This window comes from Ascaphus truei, chromosome 4, assembly GCF_040206685.1.
Source record: "Ascaphus truei isolate aAscTru1 chromosome 4, aAscTru1.hap1, whole genome shotgun sequence".
Classification (NCBI taxonomy): Eukaryota; Metazoa; Chordata; class Amphibia; order Anura; family Ascaphidae; genus Ascaphus; species Ascaphus truei.
In genome coordinates this window covers 261,717,169-261,745,070 of record NC_134486.1, presented here as the reverse complement: position 1 = coordinate 261,745,070, position 27,902 = coordinate 261,717,169, and the positions used below count along the sequence as shown (strand labels likewise).

The window sequence follows — 27,902 nt, the reverse complement described above, 5'->3', positions numbered from 1 at the left end:
CACCGTAGCCAGTACTATAAGCGCAGCCTTACTCTGAAAGCTGTAACAATAATGTGATACACTTAGTAGTATAATGTTACATATCAGCTGCAGCATTTCACAGACTGCAGCACAAAGTTAGAAGGCGGGCATTGTTAGGCACACAATCACGGTTGGTAAAGATTTAGAACAAGAGCACTAAATGATTACCATCTTAGGTAAGAATGTTAGTATTGTACATTGTCACATGCTTTACATGTAAAAATAAGAAAACAAAATAAAATGGGGGAAGGTAGTATTGCTGCTTTAAAATTGCATCCCTTCTGGTCTTCGCCATCTTCCTGTCAGCAATGCTTGCATGAATAAGTTAGGTAGGGAATATCTCTCAGAAGGACCATATCTTTGTTACTATGGAAACGCACAGTTTAAGGTATATTCAGCGCCGTCTTAACGCATGGGCACGCTGGGCAGTTGCCCGGGGGCCCCATGAGCACAGGGGCCCATGCTAATCTATGTACAGACCAGAATTTAACACTAATTTTCCGATCACCCGCCTTAACATTCAAATCTCCTCCTAACTCGGGAGAAGGAGAAAAATTACGACTTGTAGCGGAGAGTTGGCATGTCTGCATTCGCGAGAGAAATTTTGCAGGGCCCAGTGCACTGCTTTGCCCGGAGGCCTATAATGCTGTTACGACGGCCCTGGGTATATTGACCTTCAGTTGTGCAAAACAAAAAAGTCTTGCAACATTCCCTGGTTATTATGCTCAACTTCAATTTCTTTTTCCTGAACCGGTATCTTGGACCAAGGTGCACCTGGTGGTGAGACGGAAAATGGTTTTGTGGCTATTGCGGCTTTAAAATTGTAATAATTGTACCTACAATATATGACAGAACACATCATTGCCCTTGAAGACTAAACATTGGTATGTGCTCCTGAAAAGGGAATGCAACTTAAGTCATCAACTGCAGAGAATTTTCCAGCTTGTTATTAAGATAAGAAAATACACACCCGTTAATTTGTTTCAGTATTTAAATCTCCATTTCTGTACACATTGGCCTATAAGCCATCAATAAATATAATGCTTCAGAATTACACATCACCTTTAGAAATTGTTTAATGCAATATTATATCATTGTGTTGCTCTCTTGCAACGAAGACAGGCAAATAATACCCTCAAGTTTTCTTAAAATATTCTAATGAAATATCGGGAAAGTATTATGTAACCATTTGCTGATTTTTCTCTGGATGTGTTCTTTTCTTCTCATTGTGTAAAAGTGTACCCCCTCTTCTAACTGAAACATATCCCTAGTGAACCCGTGCTGCTTAATTTGTTTCTGCATTTGTACTTTGGCTAGTTTTGCTTATGTCCACTGGTTCAGAGTTATTTGTGGTTGTGTTACTTCCTTACCTGAAGCAAATGTGTAACATCTGTAACCGCATAATTGTAACCTGAGCAGCGATTGCTAATGTGGTTTCTAAGTGATACTTGTCTAGTCAAAAAAAAGTCTTGACTGTTTAATGAAACGGTTACTTATTTCGCATGGAATTGTACGTTATTTGCCAGCACAAAAAATACTGAGTCATTACACGTCCAATTTTATATATTTAGCATAAGAACTTGAAAATGTTTTTGATGTCGTACTGTCAACAATTAGTCTCTCAAATCGACTTGAATCTTTTAATGTTTGATCTAATAGAATCAGATTGTAATTGTGTATTGATTTGGTTTATGGTTTAGTTGCATGGTTGAGAATATTTGTTCAGTAAATCTGTTGGAAATACTACATGGGCATTCCAATAATAGATGTGTTGTGCAACTTCGTACATACTGTTAAACCAGTATTTATGAAAAAAAAAGCACAGCACACCATTACCTAATAATGATTCTCTGACAAATAATGGTGATTTATAGCTGTAGAAAAAGGGATCTACTTGACAAAACAAGAATCCGACAACTCAAATTATCTTTCGACCCCTGTGTTAGTAAAGAGGTGAAGCCTTTTCTGAAGTTTAGTAATGGGGCCATGTGATCTGAAAAAGGTCCATTCCATGCTTAGGACTAATTGTTCTACTGAATATCCCTTCTCTCAGGTTTATGGTGGAGTTGAGGAAGAATGAAGATTGTTTCTCTCTATTTGGGTATTTCCCCTGTGACAGCAAGAATGCCTTGCACTCGGGATCTCATTTTTTGGCAGTGATGGAATATCAGAGAGAACCTTTTAATTTGGCCCTATGCACCTTTGCACACAAATTTAATTCAAGCTGGCAAATAAAATTTATATTCTTGAGCTCCATAGAAATAACGAATGGCACTCCTAGTAGCTGGAAACTTATTTCTGTGGTTTTGCAATTTACTCTTACATTTTGTTTACAGTTTTTGCATACCTTTATTTGTTACCCACAATTGTTTTGTTGACCTCACTTTTTTTTCTCATCTAAAAATAAATACATAGAATTTGACAGCAGAAAAGAACCACATGGCCCAGCTAATCTGCCCATTTCCCCAACTCTTGCAAAACCTCAGACATATTTGATCCGAGGCTTTTTTAAATGTTTTGGTTAAGCTATCTTTTCCAAACATATTTTTGTATTCACTTATTGTTTTAACCTCTAGCACCAGTGTTGGGAAGTTATTACACAAATCCACCACGCTTACTGAAACAGAGGCTTAGCTATAGCCCCGGCAAAATGCCGATTTCGCATGCACGCTTGCCAGCTTCTTGTGCGCGCTCAGCAATTGTCGGTCGCGCTGCGCGGCCAATGCAGTAAAACAATTTGCCGGGGGTCCGGCAATATTTTGCTACTCAACTGCTTCCTCACATTTTCCTGGAGCCTCCCACCCTACAGCTTCCGAGCATGACTCCTTGATCAAGCACTTCTTTCTGAGATCTACTTCCCTCCTATATCTCGTTCAAGCCCTTACAAATATTTTCAAAATATATTCCCTTCTCCATTCTGTGCTCCAAGCTGTACAGTATATATCGAGCTCCTATAGCCTTTCCTGACCATGCATCATTTTAGTAGTCTTTCTTTGATCCTATCTAATTTATGTTCTCGTCAGGGACGGAAATACTCCCTAATGGGCCCTGGTGCAGGAAAAAAAAAGTCTGTATCCCCACCTGTGCAGCGGGACATGCAGAGCCTTTCCAGGCTGTGGCAGGAGCCCACCCAGGCGGTGATTGTAGAAGTTGGATAAGTCCCTGCTGCACAGATGGGGTCCTGTGGAAGGGAAGAGAGTGGGGGGCCCTGTAAAAAAAGCCGGAAAGTTATTGCATAGGGAGATAGGAACTCATCTTCCCATAGTACCAAACAGTTGGCCCTGGTGCAGTTTAACCGACTGTATCTAATGTAGTTCTGCCACTTACAGTTACATCCGGAAATAATGGGACACTGATACAAGTTTTGTTATTTTGGCTGTGTACCAAAATAAATTCAAGTTACAGTTAAATAATGAATATGGGCTTAAAGTGCAGTATATCGGCTTTAATTTGAGGGTATTCTCATCCAAATTGGAGAAAGGGTTTAGGAATTACATCTCTTTAATATGTAGCCCCCTCTTTTTCAAGGGACCAAAAGTAATTGGACAATTAACTCAAAAGCTGTTTCATGGACAGGTGTGGGCTATTCCTTCGTTATTTCATCATCCATTAAGCAGGTAAAAGGTCTGGAGTTGATTCCAGGTGTGGCATTCGCATTTGGAAGCTGTTGCTGTGAACCCACAACATGCGGTCAAAGGAGCTCTCAATGCAAGTGAAACAGGGCATCCTTAGGCTGCAATAAAAAAAGATGAAAATCCATCAGAGAGATAGCAGGAACATTAGTTGTTGCCAAATCAACAGTTTGGTACATTCTGAGAAAAAAAAGAACGCACTGGTGAGCTCTGCAACACAAAAAGGCCTTTATTTACGTCCACGGAAGACAGTGGTGGATGATCGTAGGATCCTTTCCATGGTAAAGAAAAACACCTTCACAACATTCAGCCAAGTGAAGAACACTCTCCAGGAGGTAGGCATATCATTATCAAAGTCTACCATAAAGAGAAGACTTCACAAGAGCAAATACAGAGGATTCGCCACAAGGTGCAAACCATTCATAAGATTCAAGAATAGAAAGGCCAGATTAGACTTTGCCAAACAATATCTAAAAAGCCAGCCCAGTTCTGGAACAGCATTCTTTTGACAGATGAAACTAAGATCAACCTGTACCAGAATGATGGGAAGAAAAAAGTATGGAGAAGGCTTGGAATGGCTCATGATCCGAAGCATACCACATCATCTGTAAAACACGGTGGAGGCAGTGTGATGGCATGGGCATGCATGGCTTACAATGACACGGTCACTAGTGTTTATTGATGATGTGACAGAAGACAGAAGCAGCCGGATGAATTCTGAAGTGTATAGGGATAGATTGTCTGCTCAGATTCAGCCAAAATCAGCGAAGTTGATTGGATGGCGCTTCAATTTACAGATGGACAATGACCGAAAACATACTGCGAAAGCAACCCAGGAGTTTTTTAAGGCAAAGAAGTGGAATATTATGCAATGGCTAAGTCAATCACCTGATCTTAACCCGATCGAGCATGCATTTCACTTGCTGAAGACAAAACGTAAGGCAGAAAGACCCACGAACAAACAACAACTGAAGACAGCTGCAGTAAAGGCCTGGCAAAGCATCACAAAGGAGGAAACCCAGCATTTGGTGATTAAAAATGAACATTTTATTTATGATTGTGTTAATTTGTCCAATTACATTTGAGCCCCTGAAATAAGGGGACTGTGTATGAAAATGGTTGCAATTCCTAAACGTTTCATACGATATTTTTGTTCAACCCCTTGAATTAAAGCTGAAAGTCTGCACTTCTATTGCATTTCGGTTGTTTAATTTCAAATCCATTGTGGTGGCGTACAGAGCCAAAATTATGAAAATTGTCAGTGTCCAATTAATTCCGGACCTAACTGTATGTCTCTGAAGATATGGTTTCCTGAATTGAACATAGTAATCTAGTTGAGGTCTCTTTCCTCTAAAGTGCAACAAAATATGGGAAATGAACCCCAAATCCAGTGCTCTAGCTCAGGGATAATGGGAAAGCAATTTAATGCCAAATAATCCCAAACGAAACCATTTATAATTCAGTCCCAGACCATGCATATATACCACAATAAAGATATAACCAGCACCCCACTTCAGCGTTGTGGACTACAAACAGAAGTAGGGGGAGGGGTGAAGGGAAAGACCAGTGCCGCGAGACCCACTGAGGAGCCATGCGTTGTCTGTTAACCCGACACCCACCGTCCCTCAAATCTCCTGCTGTCACACTGGATTAAGAATAGATGATCCAAGGCGCTGCGGATTTTCAAAAAGATGTGTGTCAGAACACATCACATCTACACTACATCACACTTTTTGAGCAACCCAAGGCATGGGTGTTATAAGTGTTTTGGATGCTCTGTCTGCAACAGCCTCAATACCGGTGATGAATTTTTAATCCTAGGAATGGCCAGAAGTACAAAATAAAGAGTAGGATTACATGTACCTCTACCAACGTTGTATATTTAATGAAGTGCCCTTGTGGGTTAATATACGTTGGTAAAACAAACAGGATGCTAAAGACCACATTCATAGAGCACAGGAGCAAAATCAATGGTAAGAAAGAGGAGACTATTAATATCACACTGCACAGAATATATACACACTGTGGCCTCTCTAAAATTAATAGGGATTGAGCAAGGGCAGAAAACATTGTCAGGCTCAGATAAAGATATGGCTTTACTACAAAGAGAAGTATTTTGGATGTTCACTTTAGACACAGTCTTCCAAAGAGGACTTAATTACTTTTTGTCCCTTAATTGATTTTTAGACAGCAGGTGAAGGGGATATGTCTGCACAATGTTTCTCATCCACAGACCATCTTGATGCTGCTGCTGATCTCTTCACTGCTCTATTTAATTTTCTCGAGACTAAGATGGGTGTTGTTAATGACCTAGGAGAATAAGAAAAAGAAACAATCAAGCCTTCCATGTTTTAACATTTTAATCATTTCTTTGGGGTATAGTGGCACTGGGTGTGATCTCATTGATGTTTCCTATTTCTCTCCCCTTATGTGATGACCACCTTCCCCCCATGTGACCATATATCTGCATGCCAGGATTTAGTCCCTCCCCCATGATCCCTAATGTGGAACCTGGAGCACGTGTACCGATGCACAATTACACTGCACCTGTGCGAAGATGAAATGAAGACAAAGGCGAAGCGAGTGAGGAGAGGACCGGATCCCCCTGTGATGACGTCGACAACAAGAAAACCCCACGAGAACTCTGGACCTGCCAAGAACAACGATGGACGATGGGATGGCGTGATGATATCACCGTGACTAGAAACCGGATCGGCACACTTACACATTTGACTGGATGCGGAAGAGAACAGGGAACAAATTAAGAACTACGTGGGATAACTGGCGGTGATTATTGAAGTGAAACTTCTTTAGTGGCACCTCATTCCTAATGGGACAAAAATGGATTGTGGGGATAGAAAATGAAACGGATGTGACGTCAAAGTGCTGACGTCACAGTGCTGGCAGTTGCTAACCATCTTTGTTCCCCCCCAAACGGTCCCCCCCCACCCGCTTAACATTTACTCGCCGCCGCAGCAGCTCCTAACGAGCACTGCTCCCCCCACCCGCTGACATGCGCCGCCGGCGCCGCTCCCCCTCAAAATTTAATTGCCGCCACTCCCTGCTGACCTCCCACGGCCGAGGCATGGAACGGGGGGGAGGGGGGGGTTGAGTGCGCTGCGTTCCCCACAGCACCATCAGAAGGGGATCGCTGCAGCGCTCCCCTCGAAGCCAGCTCCCGCTGATGATGACGCGCTGCCCCCCTTCCCCCGCCGACACTGCCTCCATCGCCTCTGCCCACACAGCACTTCCGGAGGGGGGGGCTTTATTAAGGTATCTGCCCCTCACATACGCCGGGCCCGGTGCGGCCGCGTCTCGCCGGGGGTGGGGAGGAGGAGAGACTCAGGCAGAGCTGCCGCGGGTCCGCAGCTCTGCCTGCCTGTGAGGGGGCTGTGTGAGGGGGGAGGAGAGGCCAAGACAGAGCCGCCGCGGGTCCGCAGCTCTGCCTGCCTGTGAGGGGGGTGTGTGAGGGGGGAGGAGAGGCCAAGACAGAGCCGCCGCGGGTCCGCAGCTCTGCCTGCCTGTGAGGGGGGTGTGTGAGGGGGGAGGAGAGGCCAAGACAGAGCCGCCGCGGGTCCGCAGCTCTGCCTGCCTGTGAGGGGGGTGTGTGAGGGGGGAGGAGAGGCCAAGACAGAGCCGCCGCGGGTCCGCAGCTCTGCCTGCCTGTGAGGGGGGAGGAGAGGCCAAGACAGAGCCGCCGCGGGTCCGCAGCTCTGCCTGCCTGTGAGGGGGGGGTGTGAGGGGGGAGGAGAGGCCAAGACAGAGCCGCCGCGGGTCCGCAGCTCTGCCTGCCTGTGAGGGGGGGGTGTGAGGGGGGAGGAGAGGCCAAGACAGAGCCGCCGCGGGTCCGTAGCTCTGCCTGCCTGTGAGGGGGGTGTGTGAGGGGAGGAGAGGCCAAGACAGAGCCGCCGCGGGTCCGCAGCTCTGCCTGCCTGTGAGGAGGGAGGAGAGGCCAAGACAGAGCCGCCGTGGGTCCGCAGCTCTGCCTGCCTGTGAGGGGGGTGTGTGAGGGGGGAGGAGAGGCCAAGACAGAGCCGCCGCGGGTCCGCAGCTCTGCCTGCCTGTGAGGGGGGTGTGTGAGAGGGGAGGAGAGGCCAAGACAGAGCCGCCGCGGGTCCGTAGCTCTGCCTGCCTGTGAGGGGGGTGTGTGAGGGGGAGGAAAGGCCAAGACAGAGCCGCCGCGGGTCCGCAGCTCTGCCTGCCTGTGAGGGGGGAGGAGAGGCCAAGACAGAGCCGCCGCGGATCCGCAGCTCTGCCTGCCTGTGAGGGGGGTGTGTGAGGGGGGAGGAGAGGCCAAGACAGAGCCGCCGCGGGTCCGCAGCTCTGCCTGCCTGTGAGGGGGGTGTGTGAGGGGGGTGGAGAGGCCAAGACAGAGCCGCCGCGGGTCCGTAGCTCTGCCTGCCTGTGAGGGGGGTGTGTGAGGGGGAGGAGAGGCCAAGACAGAGCGGCCGCGGGTCCGCAGCTCTGCCTGCCTGTGAGGGGGGAGGAGAGGCCAAGAAAGAGCCGCCGCGGGTCCGCAGCACTGCCTGGGGTGGGGGGAATCAGGAGAGAGGGGGCAGGACACAGAAAGAGAGACACACATACACTGACAGACACACACATATACACACACACACACACACACACACACTGACTGACACACACACACACACACACACACACACACACACACTGACTGACACACACACACTGACTGACACACACACACACACACACACACACACACACACTGACTGACACACATACATACACACACACACACTTACTGACACACATACACACACACACACTTACTGACACACACACACACACACACTGACTGACACACACACACACACACACACTGACTGACACATGCACACACTGACTGACACACATACACACACACTGACTGACACACACACTGACTGACACATGCACACACTGACTGACACACATACACACACTGACTGACACACATACACACACTGACTGACACACATACATACTCTCTGACTGACACATACATACACAAACACACATACATACTCTCTGACTGACACAAATACATACTCTCTGACTGACACACACACATACATACTCTCTGACTGACACACATACATACTCTCTGACTGACACACATACATACTCTCTGACTGACACACATACATACTCTCTGACTGACACACATACATAGTCACTGACTGACACATACACTGACTGACACGTGTGCCGAGCTCGTGCGTTATAAGTCAATTTCTGTGACAAAAGTCAAAGAAGTTTCACTTACTATGCGCGTGCACAGCGTGGACATTAATCCTGCATTAGACCTTTTTGTATGTTTGTGACCCAAGTGCCTGATTTTGCACTTTGTCATTAAATTGCATTTGTCATAGACTTGCCCAATTCCTCTTAATATACCTAAATCATTAATAATTTTCATGACTCCCTTTGAAATATAAACCCTGTTGCAGATCATTGTCGTCAGCAAATAGGCATACCTTTTGCAGACCATTTGAAATATCCCTAATAAAAATATTCAAAAGCACTAGTCCCCGTACGAATTCCTATGTTTTTCGACTGCTCACCTTCCTCTCCTCAATGCACTCCATTTGTCATTACCTGGTAAACGTGACTACAATTACTTCACTAGGTGGGACTGCTCCTTCAATTGCTATTGTTGAAGTATGCTAGATTCAAGAGAATGGAACTATATAGTTTCCTTGTGTATATTTGGAGCTCTTATAAATACTGACTTTATGCTGCAACTCAGGGTTATATTAACCAAGTAGTCTTTTGCCATAATGCGACCTCCAACACCCTTGAGATTAGATGCACGTACATTTCACAAGCGGCAAAGGAATGGATGGCTCATGAAAAAGGTTAGACATCTTTTTAGAAAGAACAAGTATACATGGATATGTCAAATAAATTAAACATAGGAAGGGTGTTGATTCATAGAGAAATGTGATTGTCATTGCTGGTGTCGAGAAATAATTTTTTTCTTCCCTTTTGAGATGTACTGTAACTATCTTTTTAAAAAAAAAATTGTTTGTTTGTTTGCTGTCCTCTAGATGAGGGGTGCGCAAACTTGTCCACCCCTGCCTGCTCTCCTCGGTGCCTCGCGTTCCCCCCCAGCCCCCCCCCCCCCCATCGACCCCGGCGTCAAATGACGCGGGGTAATGTGACGTCACGTCTCCATTGTGACATCACGTGATCCCGACACGTCATTTGACACCGGGTTACCATGATGACGCGTCGCTGGAAGGTAAGTGTGTTATAGAGGACTCTCGCGGTCCCCCGACATTTAATTTAAATGCCTGTGGGAGAGCGCAGGATCTCTATAACTGCCGCACCCCACCCCCTTCCCCCCAGAAAATCTAGCGCCCCACAGTTTGTGCACCGCTGCTCTAGATCAATATACCCATAGACAAGATACATATCTCAGCCAATTAGAATTTAACAAAGATCGTCTATTATCTTTTTCAGCCTTATCTACTTAACTGTGTGTTGTTGTATTTATTCGTTGGACTTTTATGGAAACAGCACATTTTCTGATGAAATTTGATGTTGACTAAATGTTACATTAATTCTGATCACAATAGTATATAGGTTAACACCTCGACACATTCAGGCAAAGCTTTATAGGGTTTTTTTTTTTTTTTTTTTTTTGTAGAATTTTATAAGGGAAATCAACAAAATGTGTTAGAGGACATTCAAATGCAATATAAGAGGAATTGGAATTAAATTAACCATCTGCTCCCCAATGTTTAGTCATTACATAGGAGCTTACATTTGTTTGTGTTGCTAAAATAAAAAGATCATATCACTTGTGGTAAGAAAGTATACAACTTTTGACTGATCGTGTGCTCTGTTTTTCAATTTGGTTTGCCTTTAAAAAAAAATAAAAAAATCCCCAGTTAAGTCAGAAGCCGCAGTGGAACTGAACTGACCTTCAGTAAGCACATTGAGGTAAATGGGTATGTTCATTGTTAGTGCAGTTACTGCCAAATAAACCATGCTAAAGGAATTATGATGTAAGGGGCTTAAGGCTGAGTCCATAGAAGGACAGTCAGTGCTGAGCCGTGCGGACGCTCCGCGCTGAGCCCCTGCATCCTCCATGAGGATGTCTTTAGAGGGGGCTCACGCGAGCGTCCGCAGGCGTGCTGAGGCGCTGGATATTTCAGCCGACAGCCAAACTGTTTTTCAGAGCGCTGTCGGCTAAAAACATCCAATCAGCGCGGAGCAGCGTCAACGTCATGGCGCCGTGATGTCGGCGTCGGTGCGACGTCACTGCCCCGCCTCCCTCAGTCTCCCTCCGCCTCCCGATCGCGCCCGCTGGCTCGCCTGCATGGGCATGAAATCGCGCAGATTTCAGCAGGCGAGCCTCAGCGTCAGCGCGCCTCAGCCCTGCTACCCCCTCTATGGCCCCAGCCTTAAAGTCACTATGCGATTTTCTACTATTCGTCATTAGTCATGATGATACAGGTATTGATACCCTTGAAGATGTATAAGGAAGCCTCAATATGGAAGGAGTTGAAGACATCTATCTAGGATGACTTCCACTGAGCAGGCAAGAAGAGTTGGTGCTCTAGAAGAGGCACTGAAATATAGTTTACTGTACTTATGAATCAGAACACTGGCAGTTTTGATGAGGAATAGAATTTAATAATAATAGCATGTTCTTGTATTGTCTAATAATCTACTTGCAGTCCACCTGTTACAATTAATCTTCACAGCTATCTTGTAGTCTTAAAATATTAAAATAATAATTAAGGTGTTTTAATTGTTTACTTTTGTACCTTCACATCGTACTTCATCAGCAACTGCCTTTTCAACTTTGTGAAACAGATGGCAAAACCTCACAAAATAAACTACTAGTTCTTGTGATCTACGCTTTAGAAAGCAAATGGACTAGACAATCTGGTTAAAGATCATATTGTCCGTTTCCTAAAGTTGGCATAGTTGGCATAGTTGGATTAGTTGTGCATTGACCAGCAGAAGTTGGGTATTGTTTTGTATAGTAGGTACAACGAGGTAGAGAATGTTCTTGCATATATAAAGTGTACGGTCTCCAGAATACAGAGGTTTTACATGTAAAATAAAAACGAAAGACACACCTACAGTGCTCTGCCCCTTACTCTCCCAAAGTATCTCCCTCTAACCTGTCTAACCAATGTTAAGGACCGCATTATGTGCAAGGGTCTACAAGTGCACTGAGATATGCAAGAAGCGCAGTCACACTGAAGGAGATCTGCAGTCCCTAGATCAGTGTTTTATATCTTTTTTTGGGCGGGGGTGGGGGGAGATTAAGGAACCTCATTATTATATTGGGAAATTTTGAGGAATCCCAGCACACTCTAGTAGCGTCTGAGATCAGATATGTTGTAAACTATTCTGTATTTCGTGCAATTTTCAAATGACCTGAAAATTGCAGGAACCCAATGGTTCTTAGGAGCCCCTGTTGTATATACACGAAATACAAAATACATACAGTATATAATGTGCATGCTCATGTATTTTTCGTCATATTTTTCAAATTCTGTATTACACGTGTATGTAATTATTAGGGTAAATGGATCTCCCAAGTTTAGGGAAAGAAACGGCAGGCCAGATGACTTTGTGAAAACGTGTTCAAAGTAATTTATTGAAGCATGATTAACGTTTCGATCATCAACTTAGACCTTTGTCAAGATACTAAAAATAGTGATGGTATTTTACTTAAATAACCTTGAGTGTTGGCGTGTTAACATGTAACGTGTTGAAACCTGTTTTCTGGCGCCAACTGTAAAAATGTAGCTGCTACGCATGAAAGGTCATCACAACTACAAAAAAGCGCCTTTCACAAATTGTAATGCCTGTGTTAATAAGTGCTGAACAATGTATAGAAAGTGTCTCATTCACCTGAAATGTTTCTAAAACAAAGAATAAAACATACATAACACTGTCTGTGTAACGAATAATGACCATAATGTAGCTAAAGATTAATGGACAGATACAAATATATCGCTTGACTTGCAGACTTATCAACCACCACATTTGGAGAATGAACACACTAATAGTTGTAGACAGGTCATGAATATACTTAAAATCGATACTGTTTGAACACCTACTCATTTTATAATCTTCATTAAACTGAATGCAACGTATAAGTCTTCGTTAGAAAAGATAACGACTCCTCTACTCTCTATATACAGAAAGAGCCGCAAGTGAACCGGAAAATAACTTCATGTTCAGGACAAGTTTGCGACGTCACCATGTAGTGTAAATCTACTCGAGATAAAATGAATGGTACAATAGAAACACCTTATCATAGATATTACACAGAATGGTATAGTTAATTGAAAGTTTACGCTAAGTATACGAACACCATAAGAAAATCATAATACCAGCGAGATATGTGACAACATTTTTTCCCCCGTAGATCAGAACATGAAGAGTAATAAAATTAACCCCTTGCAACCTCACAAATGTCCGCAGGGCACTAGACCACTAGAGAGAAGACCACGTCTCATATAGTGGTCAATTTGATGGTTCTATATCCCAGGGGGGCACAGCAGCTGCAGAGGCCCCGCACTCTTCCCCACCGCATTTAAATTAAGTGTTGGGGATTGCGAGAGGCCCATCCACTTTCTCCTATCTTATCTTCGGGGTCATGTGACATCACGTGACCCGCCCGTCATTTGATGCCGGATTTTAGGTAAGGGGGGGAACGCGAGCACAGGGGCTTGCAGGCAGGGGGGGCGCAGTGCACAAAGCTTGCGCACCCCTGCTATATCCCATAGTCAAGCAACCCGATGGTCAGAAATAATGCTTATCCAGGTTGCTTAACTGTGGGACATGGGACCCTAGAATTGAATAGTATATAGTATGAGACGTGGTCTTGTGCCCTGCTGACATTTGATGTTAGAAGGTTAATTTTATTATTCTTCATGTTCTGATCTATGAAAAAAATGTTGCTACATATCTCGCTGGTGTTCTGTGATTTTGATTCTGTATTTTGAGTTGATGATCGAAACGTCAATCCTGCTTCAATAATTTTTGAATACTTAATCACAAAGTCCTCTAGAATCTAGAGTGCTGTTTCTTTCACTAATTTTGGGAGATCTATTTACTGCTGCACACACCTGGAATGTGGCACACGTGCACACAAGGCAGATCCGAAGAGTTATGTGAGTGCATCGGTTTCCCTATCCACTGTACATATTGGGGTACACATATAGGGTATCTGCATATTGTTTGGCATTTTTTAGGGTAAAATAGATAGATAAATTGAGGATGCACATTTTTTTTTTTTAAATACAGTACATGTTCTTATTGCAGACATTTCCTTTCGGCTGTGGCCAGACATTTTAGAAAGGTGTAGCCTATGTGACAAAACCTTAGCCCCAGACGTTTGTGGTTCTGAAGATAAAAGTTAATAGCAAGACAGTAGCACTAACCTTAAAACCATGTGTGGTTACAATCGCAACTCTTAAATACAACTGAAATTTTCTCAGCAGAAAGTCTGGCCTAATTTACTTTGTTAAGCAAATCTGCATTCACATTTTTTTAAATTGGCAAGTTCTTTTGCTATATTTTGTTATACACAAAAATAGGCAATTAAATGAATGCCATGCAATGTGATCTTGAAAATGGGTTAATACACACCTGCGTTTTTAAGACGTCTTTAAATCTTGGGGCATAACATACTGGCACTGATGCAATCCACATTTGACATCTGGCAATAGAATTTGCAATGACTGTATGCCTATGTTCATTTAGTGGGTGATGCTGGACACAGCTAAAAATGTTTGGTATGGACGGAGTGAATCACAGGTCTCAAGCATCATATTTATATAGTAAATGTGTCTGCAGAGAAAATAGGTTAATTGATAAGTCTGTTTAGCTTTTGTTCTAGCCATAATGTTGCTTTCAGTTTTAGGACACTGGATTGCAGCTTTTGCTCCTAAAGGTATTGAAGGAAAATGTGTAGTTGTGCTTCCAATCTTCAAAGTGAAAAATGTGTATTTAATACTGAAGTCCTATTGCGAATATGATATGTTGCGATTTAAGTTTTGGTCCTCCATTCCATTGGGCAATATAAACTTTTTTTTTTGCGTGCATGATGTTTTAAAACGGAATATTATTGGGGAGCTGCTTATTCTTTTGTAACCTTCTTTACTTGGTCATTAAGCCTTGCACCGAACCAGTCTGTTAAAGAAGAATTTGATTTGGTGACTGGGATATTTTGGAATCCTCATAGGTTTGTATATAGAGTTCCCAGTGTGTTCTTTTTACTGCTACGAAAAGTTACAGTATGTTACCTGATTTAGTTAGTTGTAGGAACATATTTAATTTGTACTGAAATTTAAACTTAGTTTATAAAGCAACAAATATTACACAATTTGTGAATTTAAATTATTTCTTTAATGTTATGATTGATTGGTATCCTAAGTGCATATTGACACACTTTGTTTTGAAATTGACCTTTATATTTCATTACACAATGTATGGCTGCCACAAAGATTTTACAACATACTTTTTGTGCACGAGGCCCACCTTCCTCTTCAAAGATTGGGTGCCATTTACCACTTTGAGTATATGAAAATATACCTCAGATTTTATATTCTCATGTCCTTTGCATGTATTGCATGTATTTAATTCTAGTTTAGTGGCAGTGTTATTGTTTTAGATGACCAAGTTATAGTTCTTTAAGGCTGAGCTTATAATGGCAACAAACATATGCAGGGCAATGAAGACACGTGAACGCCGCGTCCAGGCGCGTGATATTTGAACAGATTTCCCAAATTGTTTTCCCTGCGTGATGGCCGCATCACAGTCACATGAGAGGTTCCTCCAATGGGGGCAAACCGCTCATGTGACGCCACGCATTCCAGCCGGCAGTGCAGGTTTCGCGCGTGAGTGACGTCACATGGTCGCGCGCACACTGCCGACTCTACTAGAAACGAGACCCAACAGTTTCTTGCTTTCAGATCTGCCTGCAACATTTCTTTCTCTTCTACCTGTATACAATGAAAAGCGCCTGCTCTTCACTGTGCACTGTACATTCTCGGATATTTCACTGATATTTGTTTTTATTCAATTAGGAAAAGCAAGAGAATCTCAGTCGTCCAGAACCGAATGTGAGATTGTTCCAAAGATGGCAAAAATGATTGTATCAGGAAAGAAACAAACAATGGGATTTGATGTTCCAAGGTATGTTCAGTTGAATCACAAACTTTCAACGTGTACTGTATATGTATAGATGCAGAAAGACTTGCTATCTCTGTGATTGCGAGAAACAGAAGTGTGAATTCCCGGCATTTATTTGTATTTTGCGATGCCACATCTGGGCCGTGGAGTTTAGCGGCGGCCGTAGTAATGATAGGCGGTGCTAGTGTGTCTTTTATCTAAATGCAATGTATAGTAACTCCTCCTTATTCCTGGTCATTTTCATATATCCCATTCATTTCAATGTAACTCGCCACTTATTCCCTTAAAAACTCAGATGACTAAAACGTTTTTTTTAAAGTATGATTTTCAGTGAAACTCTCAGTTTAAAAGTATAATAATGTATGTGTCAATAAACAAAGAAAGGTAGTGTTTAAAGCAAGACACTTTACAATGTATGTTGTATTGAAACATTTGGAAAAAATATACAGAACTGCGCAAATATTAAGCACAGACCATAAGCACCAACACCAACCGTAAAACATAAGAAAATTATACTCTCCCTGCAGCTGGTTGAGAGACTCACCCGGAGAGAGAAGATATGTAGAATATAACAAACCTACAGCGCACAGGATAGATGAAAACAGAATATAGTGTACTCTGTGAAGAAAAGGAAAAAGTCCTGCTGAATTAGTCTGCACTTAGAGTAGATGTTAAATGCAGGCAGAGTTGATGTTCCAATCTGGCAAAAAGAAGGTCTTTGTCCACTTAAATCTTTGATGGATCCAAACTGCTGGGCTCAGCTGTGAAGGAGAGTGGATCCAGACTGCTGGGCTCAGCTAGGCTCAGCTCACGTTGGTAGACGACCAATCAAACATAAGTAGATAAGGAAAAGCAAAGAGATACCTCCACGCAAAAAAAATATTTAAACAAAACATTAAAAGATATATTCGCAGAGGAAACACTCCACAGTGACTTGAAATTCTCCAAATTTCGAGTCACAGTGGCGTGTTTCCCCTGCGATTTGGATCCGCTCTCCTTCAAAGATTCAAGTGTACAAAGACCCTCTTTCCGCCAAATTGGAACTTCAACTATGCCTGGATTTAACATCTATTCTGTAAGTGCAGACTAATTAATTCAGCAGGACTTTTTCCTTTCATTCACAGAGTACACAATGTTCTGTTTACATCTCTCCTGTTCGCTTTAGGTTTGTTCTATTCTACTTGTATTGAAACACGTGTGACATTTTTGGCCTGCTTGTGCAAAGATACTACACGATCTGTACAATACTGTATGCCATATGCAATAAATGAATAAATCCTACTGTACAGATGTAGCAAAACGTACTGTTTTCCGTGCCACCCAAAACCAAATGTAAATCCCCGGTGTTTATATGCAAATCATGGCTCCTTTAGTGTGCGCCAACTGCTAGACACACATACTGAATTGCAATGGCATAAATAACCGCACAAATAATTCTGCCGGCTGGCCATAGACGAGCTGCGGACAACAGTGATCACACGGCTGTAATCTCGCACCCTGCCGCGATCGATGACAGTAAGTCTTGCTACATCTGTGTCTGGTTCCTGTTTGTCCTCTCGCACGATGCTTCGGTTTAAGAAAAAATATAGAAAGTGTAGCAACCTTGATGGTTTTTTGTCGGTCACTCTTTGGTATCCTGTCGTTGCCCTAGGTCCAATACTAGTATGTATAACTTTATATAGCGCACATAGGGCTTCACAGCAGTGTGAAGGTGAAGGGGTTCCAAGGCTCACTAATAAAGGTTTAGCCCACTTGGTTACCCCTGATCCATGTGTTGAGGTACTAGATTGTCAGCTTTTGGACCTAGATGTCGTAGATGCATTGCTGTGACTGGGTGCAAATTATGTGACATTAAAGATTTTTGTGTTTTTTGCCTTTCTCGGGGTGCTGGCACCAGGAGATTTCTAGGCTGTAAGTTTCAGGGTGGGTTTGCAGAGAAAGTCTTTACAGAATGTGGCTATGTATCGGGGATCCAAAGTTACAGGATACCCCAAAAGATGTATCCGGGAATCAAGTAAGATTCTCGGATATATCAAAGCACATTGCACCGGGCAAATTCCTACCCTGAAAACGTTCTTGCGACTCACCGCCAGGATTCCTGCTGCAGCATGATCCAGACAAGGTAAACGGGGCATGAAGGGGTTAATGTATACTTGCAACATACAGGGGGTCCCTAGTATATGGAGGGATGCCCAGGTACCCTGTACCTAGTATAGGAGGTTCAGGGGATGCTCTAGCTATATGATAAAGCTGTGAGTGGTTTTTGTGTGTAAAAGGTTTAAAGTCAATTCTAGAGTGTGGCAAGGATGAGGCTAGTAAGTGTAGACAGTATATCCCCCTTACTCCATCCCTGACACCAGAACGGGGATTTACACATTTTTATCACACAAGATACATGGTCCAGTATATTTTATTAAAGAGTTATGTTTAATCTGTATATGTACTGATAACCTGTCAATGAACTGTGGGATTTCCATGTCATGGATTCCGAGTGACCAGATGGCTTCCAAGCTTGGTGCCTATGGGTCTGTGCGGGTTCCGGACTTGAAAGCCTCAGGGATGCCAAGGTGTTAGACCAGGAGGGGAACTGCAATCATGCTTGAGTACCCACATCTGGGGCTAACACAGGGCTATCCGGCCACCATTTGCCAAAACCCAGACTCTGTGGAGCCTGGAGCCAGGGGGGGTCCGGTATGCAAAGAGGCAGAGGTGCCGGGTTGATGCATTCCCCTTTGCAGAACGAGAAAAGGTGCCCACCTGGCTTTACAATATCGGCAAATAGGTGATTGGCTGGCAGGAGAATTCCGACGCTCTGATAGGCTATAGAGGTTTGTGAATGGGACACTGAAACCCAGAAGAAGCCTTGCAGCCAATCAGAGGAGGAGATTCCAAGCACCACCCAACAGCGGCAAATTCAAAGCTGCTCTGTGTTGAATAGACTTGCTTAAAAGATTTTGAGTGAGAATATTTTCTAAGTCCCGCTTTTTGAGAATGTAGCGGTTGCTGCTGGCATTGCATGCCGAAATCAGTTCCAGGACTTTTTGTGAGTACCTCCCGGTCATTGGAAGGGGCTCCCACAGAGGTCATTTTTGTCAATTTCGTTTAACGGACTATTTTATTCGTTAGCCCCGTTCCCAGTAAGTGTGTTAACCGTGTAAATTTTGTTACATTGTGTGTATGTCTTTTCCTGAAATAAATGACAATTTATTTTACCTCCTTGCTTTGCTCAATCAAATGATCCTGGTATAAAATGGGTGTTGATAAACCTAGTCTCGTGTGACACTGCCCTTAGAGCTTACAATCTAAATTGCAGAATAAGACAGCCGCAGATGAGGGTTATGCCGCTTTCAACGGTTCCATACTGTGATTTTCTTCACCTTGATATAGATGCAGAAAACAAAAACATTTTGGGGTAGGAGGCTGGGAAGAGAAGGGACAAATGGAGCGTTTCCCCCAGAAACTTTGTGGGTCTTTTATTTTCTGCACCTACACTGTGTGAAGGTGAATACAATGACCATACAGAACTGTTGAAGTGGCACAACTCTTCTGCGGTGATCTTATTTTGCATTTAATATACTGTACATGTATATTTCCAGGCTATGTAGCTATGGTTGGATCAATATTCTACAGTGATTTTCCAACCTATGCTGTTCATTTACACCACAATTGCTGTAAGAACGAATACCATTCTGTATAATGCAACAGCATTTTTAGTAATAGGGGTCGTCGGATACTTTGATTTCAAATACACAGTCATAGTCCTGTCTCTCTTTGGGCTTAAATGGTATTTTTAACAATTGGTTGGGTTGTGGAGAATAGTTCAGCACCGAGTTTACAAATCGCAAATAGTTCAACTATAATGCAGCTGACTTGCACTTGAAGTGATATGTGAGCTTTCACATTGACACAAAGTGGTAGTGTACTTGAATATTCCTGGTAAATGTTCATCTCAACTTTAGCTTAATCGTAAATAAGTTTATCTTATTCTGTGATCTTAAATTGGTAAAACTGCCATTGTATTCTCAAGTCATTATCCATTTAGCCTCGAATGCGGCTCGGAAAGAAATGTTAATCAGGAAATTACAAGGTAGTGCAAGTCCATAATATTGCTCTTTGTTCATACTGTAATGTTATGATCCCCAGCTGACGAATTTGATTAGAAAACCTTTGAATATCATACTGTACACAATTGTCTTCTACCATCTATAGTGCTGCATAGACTATTGACAGACAGTGAATTATCATTTAAACACAATATGGTGTGGAAAGCGTAAATAAAAAACACAGTATGAGGTTATTTTGAAACAGAATAACACGTGAATTTATTTAAGTCAAGTGCACAACGGAGACAGCTTCAAAACAAAAGCTCTCTAAATAATAACACGATATGCCATATATTTATACCCTAAATCCTAAAGCTCCACCCCTTTATGGGGGGCTTGCACGTCACTAAACATTACCTCATTTTGTAATACATAACAATATTAAAGTTGATGTCATTTTGTAATACATAACAATATTGTATAACTGCCTGTCAGCTAGAAACCATTCTGGGGTTAAATGGGATGTGCCTATTCTGTCGCCTAGCAATATGTTATGAGAATAAATTCTACTGCAAGAATCTTAACTTATCTCATGGGTTCTCATAACTTTTAGCCTGTTTACACTTTCAATTTGAAGCTGATTGGATGAGGAAGAGTCAATAAATTTTGCTAGGAGCGAAAAAATTCCATTCATCTGCTTCACACATTTGTTTATACAGAAATGAAACACAGAAATTAGACTCACAAAGACAAGACAAAATGGCGGATTGCAATATTCACACAAAATGGCTTCATCCTAAATGCTGTTATGTTGTTATACCAGACCCCCTAATGTCTCAACTTCGTCAGTCCCTCCTCTGATTCTTTAAAACATTGTTTAATGAGAATTATTGCTATGATTTTAGTCCAGAAACACGTTGGGAGGCACAAGGGTGCTCCATCATTTCATCTTGAGGGTGTAGGACAGTGCACGAGGGTGCCTGCCAAATGTAGTCATAGTCTCGTAGTATGGTGTTATAGCCAAATTCTTGTCCAGAGTTAGAACATTGTACTTGGCATCGTCTTTCTTCAAGGGACTGCTGTAGATTGGTTCTGCAAACAATGGCATCATGTCTGCAGAGGGGGTTGCATATTTGTGGATCATGCCTTTGACAAACGTAACACAAACATAGAAGACAACGAGTATCACAATCATACACATTCAAAAATTTCGCTCCTAGTGATCCCACCAATCCAGTCAGCCCCAAAAGGTCCCAGTCTGTGTCACCTTCCTTCCTAAGTCTTTCTTGAATTTCTCCTATCTTATCTAACTAATGTTGTACCTTGCCACTCTGATCTTGGATGAAAACACAACATTGTTCTTTAATTAGGGCATATACACCTCCTTTTGATGCTAAAATATAATCTAAAACCATTCTATTTTGTAAGGCCATAAGCCTGATCTAAACCTGTCAAAATTAAGGCCACATCCTTCCTGTAAATTGTTATCTGACTGAACATACTTTTTTACACAGGTTTCATTGGTTGGTGGAGACACTTGACCCATAAATTGATTCTTGTTCCTAGTGTGTGATACACCCTTTAAAGAGGTTCCCTTAAAAAATGGGAAAATACAGAAATTATACACATAATACTAAAAACCTTATTTTATGCAAGCAACCTTTCTTTGGGTATGCAGTTGCTAGATAAAGGAAATTGCATCTATCTCTATCATCATATACTTTCAGCTATTACTGAGAATTGAAGGGGTTTGGTATCTGTGGAAGCGAAATGCATGATCCTCACCCCTGCACGCATTGTATACATCATTCACTCAGAATATCAGAACAGACAATGTCTGCGATGGTCAACATGGCTGACTTATGATCCTTTCCTTGTGGCTGACACACCCCCTGGGTGACCCCCTCCTCTCGTTGGAGGTGCAACACACTTCTGGATCAAAGTTTTGCTGCATATGACACATACATAGAGAGTGATGAGTACTGCCAAAACACATACAAGAGCTTTCACAAGCCACGCTTCCAGGAAACCAATCCTCCCATCAAGGCTCAATTGTACATACACCTTAAATTTCTAACTTAAACACACTCTAAAGAATAAAAATATTGAGTCTCTGAAAAATGAAATGTTCTGATAGAAATCAGGAATATTGAGTCTCTAAAAAATAGAATGTTTTGAGTCTTTGAAAAAATGAAATGTTCCTGATAAGACCAGGCCTCTGCCTGGTATCTTATTTTCCTCGTTGGTTAACGGTCAAAGTTTGTCTCGTCAAAACGTTAACTTGATGCGGCTGTGCTTTAGATGACTTTGGTCTTTGGTGGAGCTGGAATGAGCTTTACTGTACTTTGGGTCCAGGGAAAGAATTCTGCCACTATAATTGCTGTATTGGTGGTTAGTACGGGCCCTTTCATCTGGGATGAAGAGCATGCTTGTTTAGGAACTACTTGACCTTTAACTCCGTCTCGTGTAGGTGCACTTTTATCATACCTTATGCCTAGAGAGACTCAAAAAATATATTAGTGGCATACAATACTTATTAATTGTTTTATTACCAATAGATGGTCCTTAATTTGTTCCTTTGAACTACTGATAGTCATAAGTCATCCCATAAGTGTCTCATAGGGAGATAATTTATACCTAGGAACAAATTCTTGTATCAATGTGTTTACTACTGTCTTAACATCCGCATATAGACAGAGGTATCTCCTATTAATGCTCCTCATATTTAAAACTAAGCAGCTAATGTGGACTTTACTGTACTACAATCTAAGTTCCTAAGGCTTTGGGCCTCAGTCATTGTCAAACCAATTGCTTCCATAATCAACTCTATCCTGTCTACAGGCCATATCCCTAAGACCTGGAAAACTACCAGAGCTGTCCCAATCTTCAAAAGTGGGGACAAAAACACTGTCTCAAACTACAGACCAATATCTCTTCTCCCAATACACACTTGCTCTCATTCATGCCTCACTATCATCTCCTCCGATGCAAATGGTATCAACCTTTTCATAAAATACTAACTAACCTTACAACTTGCCCCACAAATTAAACATCCCAATAGCCTGCACTCATGGCTATTATTTCACACACAGTCACTCCTACCACACCCATTGTGGCCAAGCACTGCTATCTACAGCACTTATTCCCTCACCTACTACCTCTGTAAATTTCCCTTAAACCTTAGATTGTAAGCTCTTAAGGGCAGGGATTTCCTTTCCTATTGTCTGATTTTGCTGCACTTACTATTCTATCATAATTCCCTCTACTGTATTCTTTATGAAGTGCTGAGAACATTTTTGACGCTATATATATATATATATAAAGTCATACATTGCAATACACTACTATCCAAAGTCATGGACAAAAATGTGTTCACTCCCAATTAAACAATTACTATACTAAGACAAATACCCCTAGCCAATTCCAGTCAGTCCTCCACCCCAAACACTCCATTGTAACTATTCTGCTAAAATGTGAAATGCCTTGCATATAATATATACCCTGCTCACTTATGTAACTGTATTTGTAAATATGTATCACCTGTCCTTTAACTCTATACCTAGAACATATCCAAAAATGAGAGGTGACTCCCAATGCACCACTTTGGCAAAACATTCTACAAATATTTTAACAATAACTACTGCTTATAATAAAATTGTACACCTATGGAAAAATAAATGGTTAAAAGTTATAAAATATATCACATATTCAGTTAATAGACAAATGATTTTGTATAAGACTTCACACTAATGTCTTGCTTTATATAATCTCTTTGCACAGTGCTGAGCACACGGTCAGCTTTATCATTTTAAAGACACTCTGCATATTCATCTGACTAAAGAAAAAATATTTTCTATAAGACTTGTTTCCGGGCAACGAGCCATTTTGTTTCTGGGCGTTTCGCCAATTGACCCTGAAAAGATAAGATAATGACACACCACGGCTTCTTCCTGAAAAATAATTATTATTGGATTGGAACTTTTGCTTAAAGTTTAAATACATGGAGCTTTATCCAGAGCCCTAAGAACTACATTTTTTATGACCTTTCAAAAATTAACCAACGGGCTTTTATATAGCTGAGGTTCATATAACTTCTTAACACACAAATAACGCCACACGCTCATGCTATCTCCCTCCACTCAGTTCTCTTTAATGCCTTCTGTATGAACTTTCATAGTTTCACTGATTTAATTCACTACAAATTTATGCTATTCTGTTGCAATTCTGTCCTTTCTCAAGCTACACAAACCTATTTCTTTCCATTAATCAACACTCATAAGTCTACCCCACACAAATTCTTCCTTCATCTCACCTCAGGACTTTTGCTGACTATTTTTAAGAAAGAGGTTGAATCCATACACCAGAACATTCCCTCTTTTTCCTCCTATCCTACTTTGCTTCCAACTCTCTACCTGCTTTCCTTGACTCTTTTTCCACTGTCTCAAAAGAGTGTCACCATCACTGTTGATCTCCTCTTCTCCCTCTAATCTGCTACATTTCCATTCTCCTTCAAACATGTAATAGTTATACCATGACTCAAAAATAGCAAGCTTGACCCTACCTCTCTTTCTAACTACTGAACTTGTCTTGCATTCTCCTGCTTGCTCCATTTTCTCACACCCATTCTCTCCTTAACCCTCTACAATCTGACTTCTGCACTGCTCCCTCCACGGAGACAATTCTCACTACAATAACTCATGAACTACATGCTGCCCAAGACAGAGGTCATCACACTCTGCTCCTATTACTCCACCTCTCTGAAGCATTTGCCTCTGTGGACCACACTCTTCTCTTTTCTCTGTACACACTCTCTCTAGGTGACCTAATAACATCTCTTAGGTTTAAATATCACCTCTATGCTGACAACACCACCATTTACTTTTCAATCCCTGACCTTACACCTGCCATACAAACCTACGTTTCTGAATGTCTCTCTGTTATCTCATCCTGGAAGACCCTCTTTCGCCTTAAATTTAACATGGCAAAAACAGAGTTCCTCATACTTCCTCCCAAACCTGACCCTATTATCTCCTTCCACATTACTCTTGAATCTTCCATCCAGTAGCTCAAGCATGCTGCTTAGGGGTCACTCCCAACTCCTCTCTCATGTTCTCCTCTTTCATTCAAAACATTTCTATAACTGTCGCTTTTTCCTCCACAATATCACAAAGATACACCTGTTCCTCTGTTGCTCAACTATTAAAAACTCTGATTCAGACCCTCATTCTCTCCCCTCTTGATTACTGTAATCCCCTGCTATCCCAGCTTCCTGACTTTCACCTGTCTTCCCTACTATCTATCCCAAACGCTGCTGCGAGAATCACTCTACTCTTTAAACTCTGATTCTGCGTTTCCCCTCCTGAAATTCCTCTCCTGGCTTCTAATCAAGTCCTACTGTTTCTGTATGCTCTCCCTACCTACCAAGTAGATTGTAAGCTCCTCAGAGCAGTGACTTCTCTTTGCTCAACTTTTACTTTTATGTCTGGATCACTTATTCTATGACCTCTTACCTTTACCATTTGATAACTATATGATTACGACATGCACCACTCCTGTGAAGCGCTGAGCCTATTAATGGCGTTCTATACATGAAAACATACAATACAATATATACTTCAAACAATGCTTATGAGCTTTTACCCATATTTTTAAACACAAAATATTCCATGTGTTTTTACTGGTTACACACAATACAGAACACACACAATACAGACACCCAAAGAACATAGACACAAACTTCTCTCCTACACAGCGAATCAGCTTCTCATATAAATAACCTGCTTTTATTCTCTTTCTAGTTGCCATTAGAACAGAAGGAAAAAGAATATTTTCTGGTTCAAAAGACCTATTCGTGTGGCCAGTACGAACAAATCTTTTCAATTCCATTCCTTTTCTTCTACTCTCTCTCTTAGGGCTGCTCTGCAATTACTGGCAACATGTCCTACCTTTTTACACTTATAACACTTTCTGTCCCTTCCAAACAATATACACACAGTCTCTAATTGTATCCCAATTTCTGCATATAAACCTGTCATAAAAATAACCCTCAATATCTACTTCCTCAACACCACATATGCCTTAATTATCTATCGGCAAATTCACTTGCTATTTCTTTCCTATTCACTTTCTTTTTCACTTGTTATTATATTAACTTCTGTCCTGGCAATGGTAAAAATTAATGCAGCGGGACCCTTCTGTCCCTCAACAGAATTCTTTTGACCCATATTAACGTAAGGTATGTTTCCCTGTGGCATTCAAAGACACACGAGACGGCGCTCCCTGAGCTTATCAATCCCACAGAAAAAGACCCCTCTTTCATTTAAACATCTGCGCAATTAGTTGATAATAGTACAAACAAAAACAGTGCCATTCACTGGCCAACAAAATATTTATATTGTCTCTTTTCGTTCTCTGTATTTATTCTTTATTATTTTCGTCTGCAGACACACAATCCTTTGAGAATTTTTGGTTTCCCATTATTCCCCTGTTACAGAAATCAAATTTAATTGACCTGTACAATACTTCTTCGGTTACAGAAATCAAATTTAATTGACCTGTACAATACTTCGGCTACAGCAATCAACTGTTAATTGACCTGTACAATTTAGCGTTACAATAATCAACGCAAGCTGATTACGTACAACTCTTTTGGCATGTTATTGTTCTGAATAGTGTAAATATGCAGATAAGGACCTGTCATGAGACTGTTCCCCAATCACATTTTCTCACCATAACTATACCAAAGAAAAACTTGAATCACTTCAGCGGGTCCAACCCAGTCCTGATAAACCTTATACTTTTATAACATGGATACAGATAAGACCTTCTAACCAGATATCCATGAACTCACTTGGTATGTAAATGACAAAACAGAGCAAATGTACAATCAGGGACCCATCCTGCTCCGACAACAAAAATATTTATCACAACCCAGGACGGTCTGAAAACAATCCCTTTAAGCACAAAAACACTCACTTTCATCACCAAAACACAAAAACCTTTAACGGGACTCTTACCTTAGCCCCTAACAACTCTTAACAACTCTTACACTTTAAAATGAATACAGGAACAGAGAATAATAAATTCACGTGAAACTGCTAGGGATTCTTACTCGTCACATCAGATAAGACACCGTTCAAAAATCAGCTCCCCGCACCACTCAAAACTATTTAATCAGGCTGTTTGTCTAAAAAATGCAGGTAGCCTTACCTTGATTCATATGTGAGCTCAGGTTTGAGTGATGGAGGAGTGATTCATCCGGGTGCTCGATTCCGATGATATTGAGTCCCTACTTCGGATTGCGCCATCTGTGGAAAGCGTAAATAAAAAACACAGTATGAGGTTATTTTGAAACAGAATAACACGTGAATTTATTCAAGTCAAGTGCACAACGGAGACAGCTTCAAAACAAAAGCTCTCTAAATAATAACACGATATGCCATATATTTATACCCTAAATCCTAAAGCTCCACCCCTTTATGGGGGGGCTTGCACGTCACTAAACATGACCTCATTTTGTAATACATAACAATATTAAAGTTGATGTCATTTTGTAATACATAACAATATTGTATAACTGCCTGTCAGCTAGAAACCATTCTGGGGTTAAATGGGATGTGCCTATTCTGTCGCCTAGCAATATGTTATGAGAATAAATTCTACTGCAAGAATCTAAACTTATCTCATGGGTTCTCATAACTTTTAGCCTGTTTACACTTTCAATTTGAAGCTGATTGGATGAGGAAGAGTCAATAAATTTTGCTAGGAGCGAAAAAATTCCATTCATCTGCTTCACACATTTGTTTATACAGAAATGAAACACAGAAATTAGACTCACAAAGACAAGACAAAATGGCGGATTGCAATATTCACACAAAATGGCTTCATCCTAAATGCTGTTATGTTGTTATGCCAGACCCCCTAATGTCTCAACTTCGTCAATGGTGATGTGATGTATCTCCCAGGACAACTAAGCCAGTTTTAAAGAAGCTAGAAACATGCATACAATTGAGTTACGGCTGCATACCTGGTG

General features: G+C 41.7%; 1 protein-coding gene across 2 annotated transcripts in view; it reads left to right on the top strand.

Annotated features, from left to right (window-relative positions):
* HBS1L (HBS1 like translational GTPase) overlaps positions 1-27,902 on the top strand; it is a 123,474-nt gene that overhangs the window by 56,936 nt on the left and 38,636 nt on the right. For both annotated transcript variants that reach the window (XM_075597380.1, XM_075597379.1), the window contains one exon: positions 15,722-15,830. In XM_075597380.1, coding sequence (XP_075453495.1) covers positions 15,722-15,830 — 109 coding nt within the window. The remainder of the gene's footprint in view (positions 1-15,721; positions 15,831-27,902) is intronic.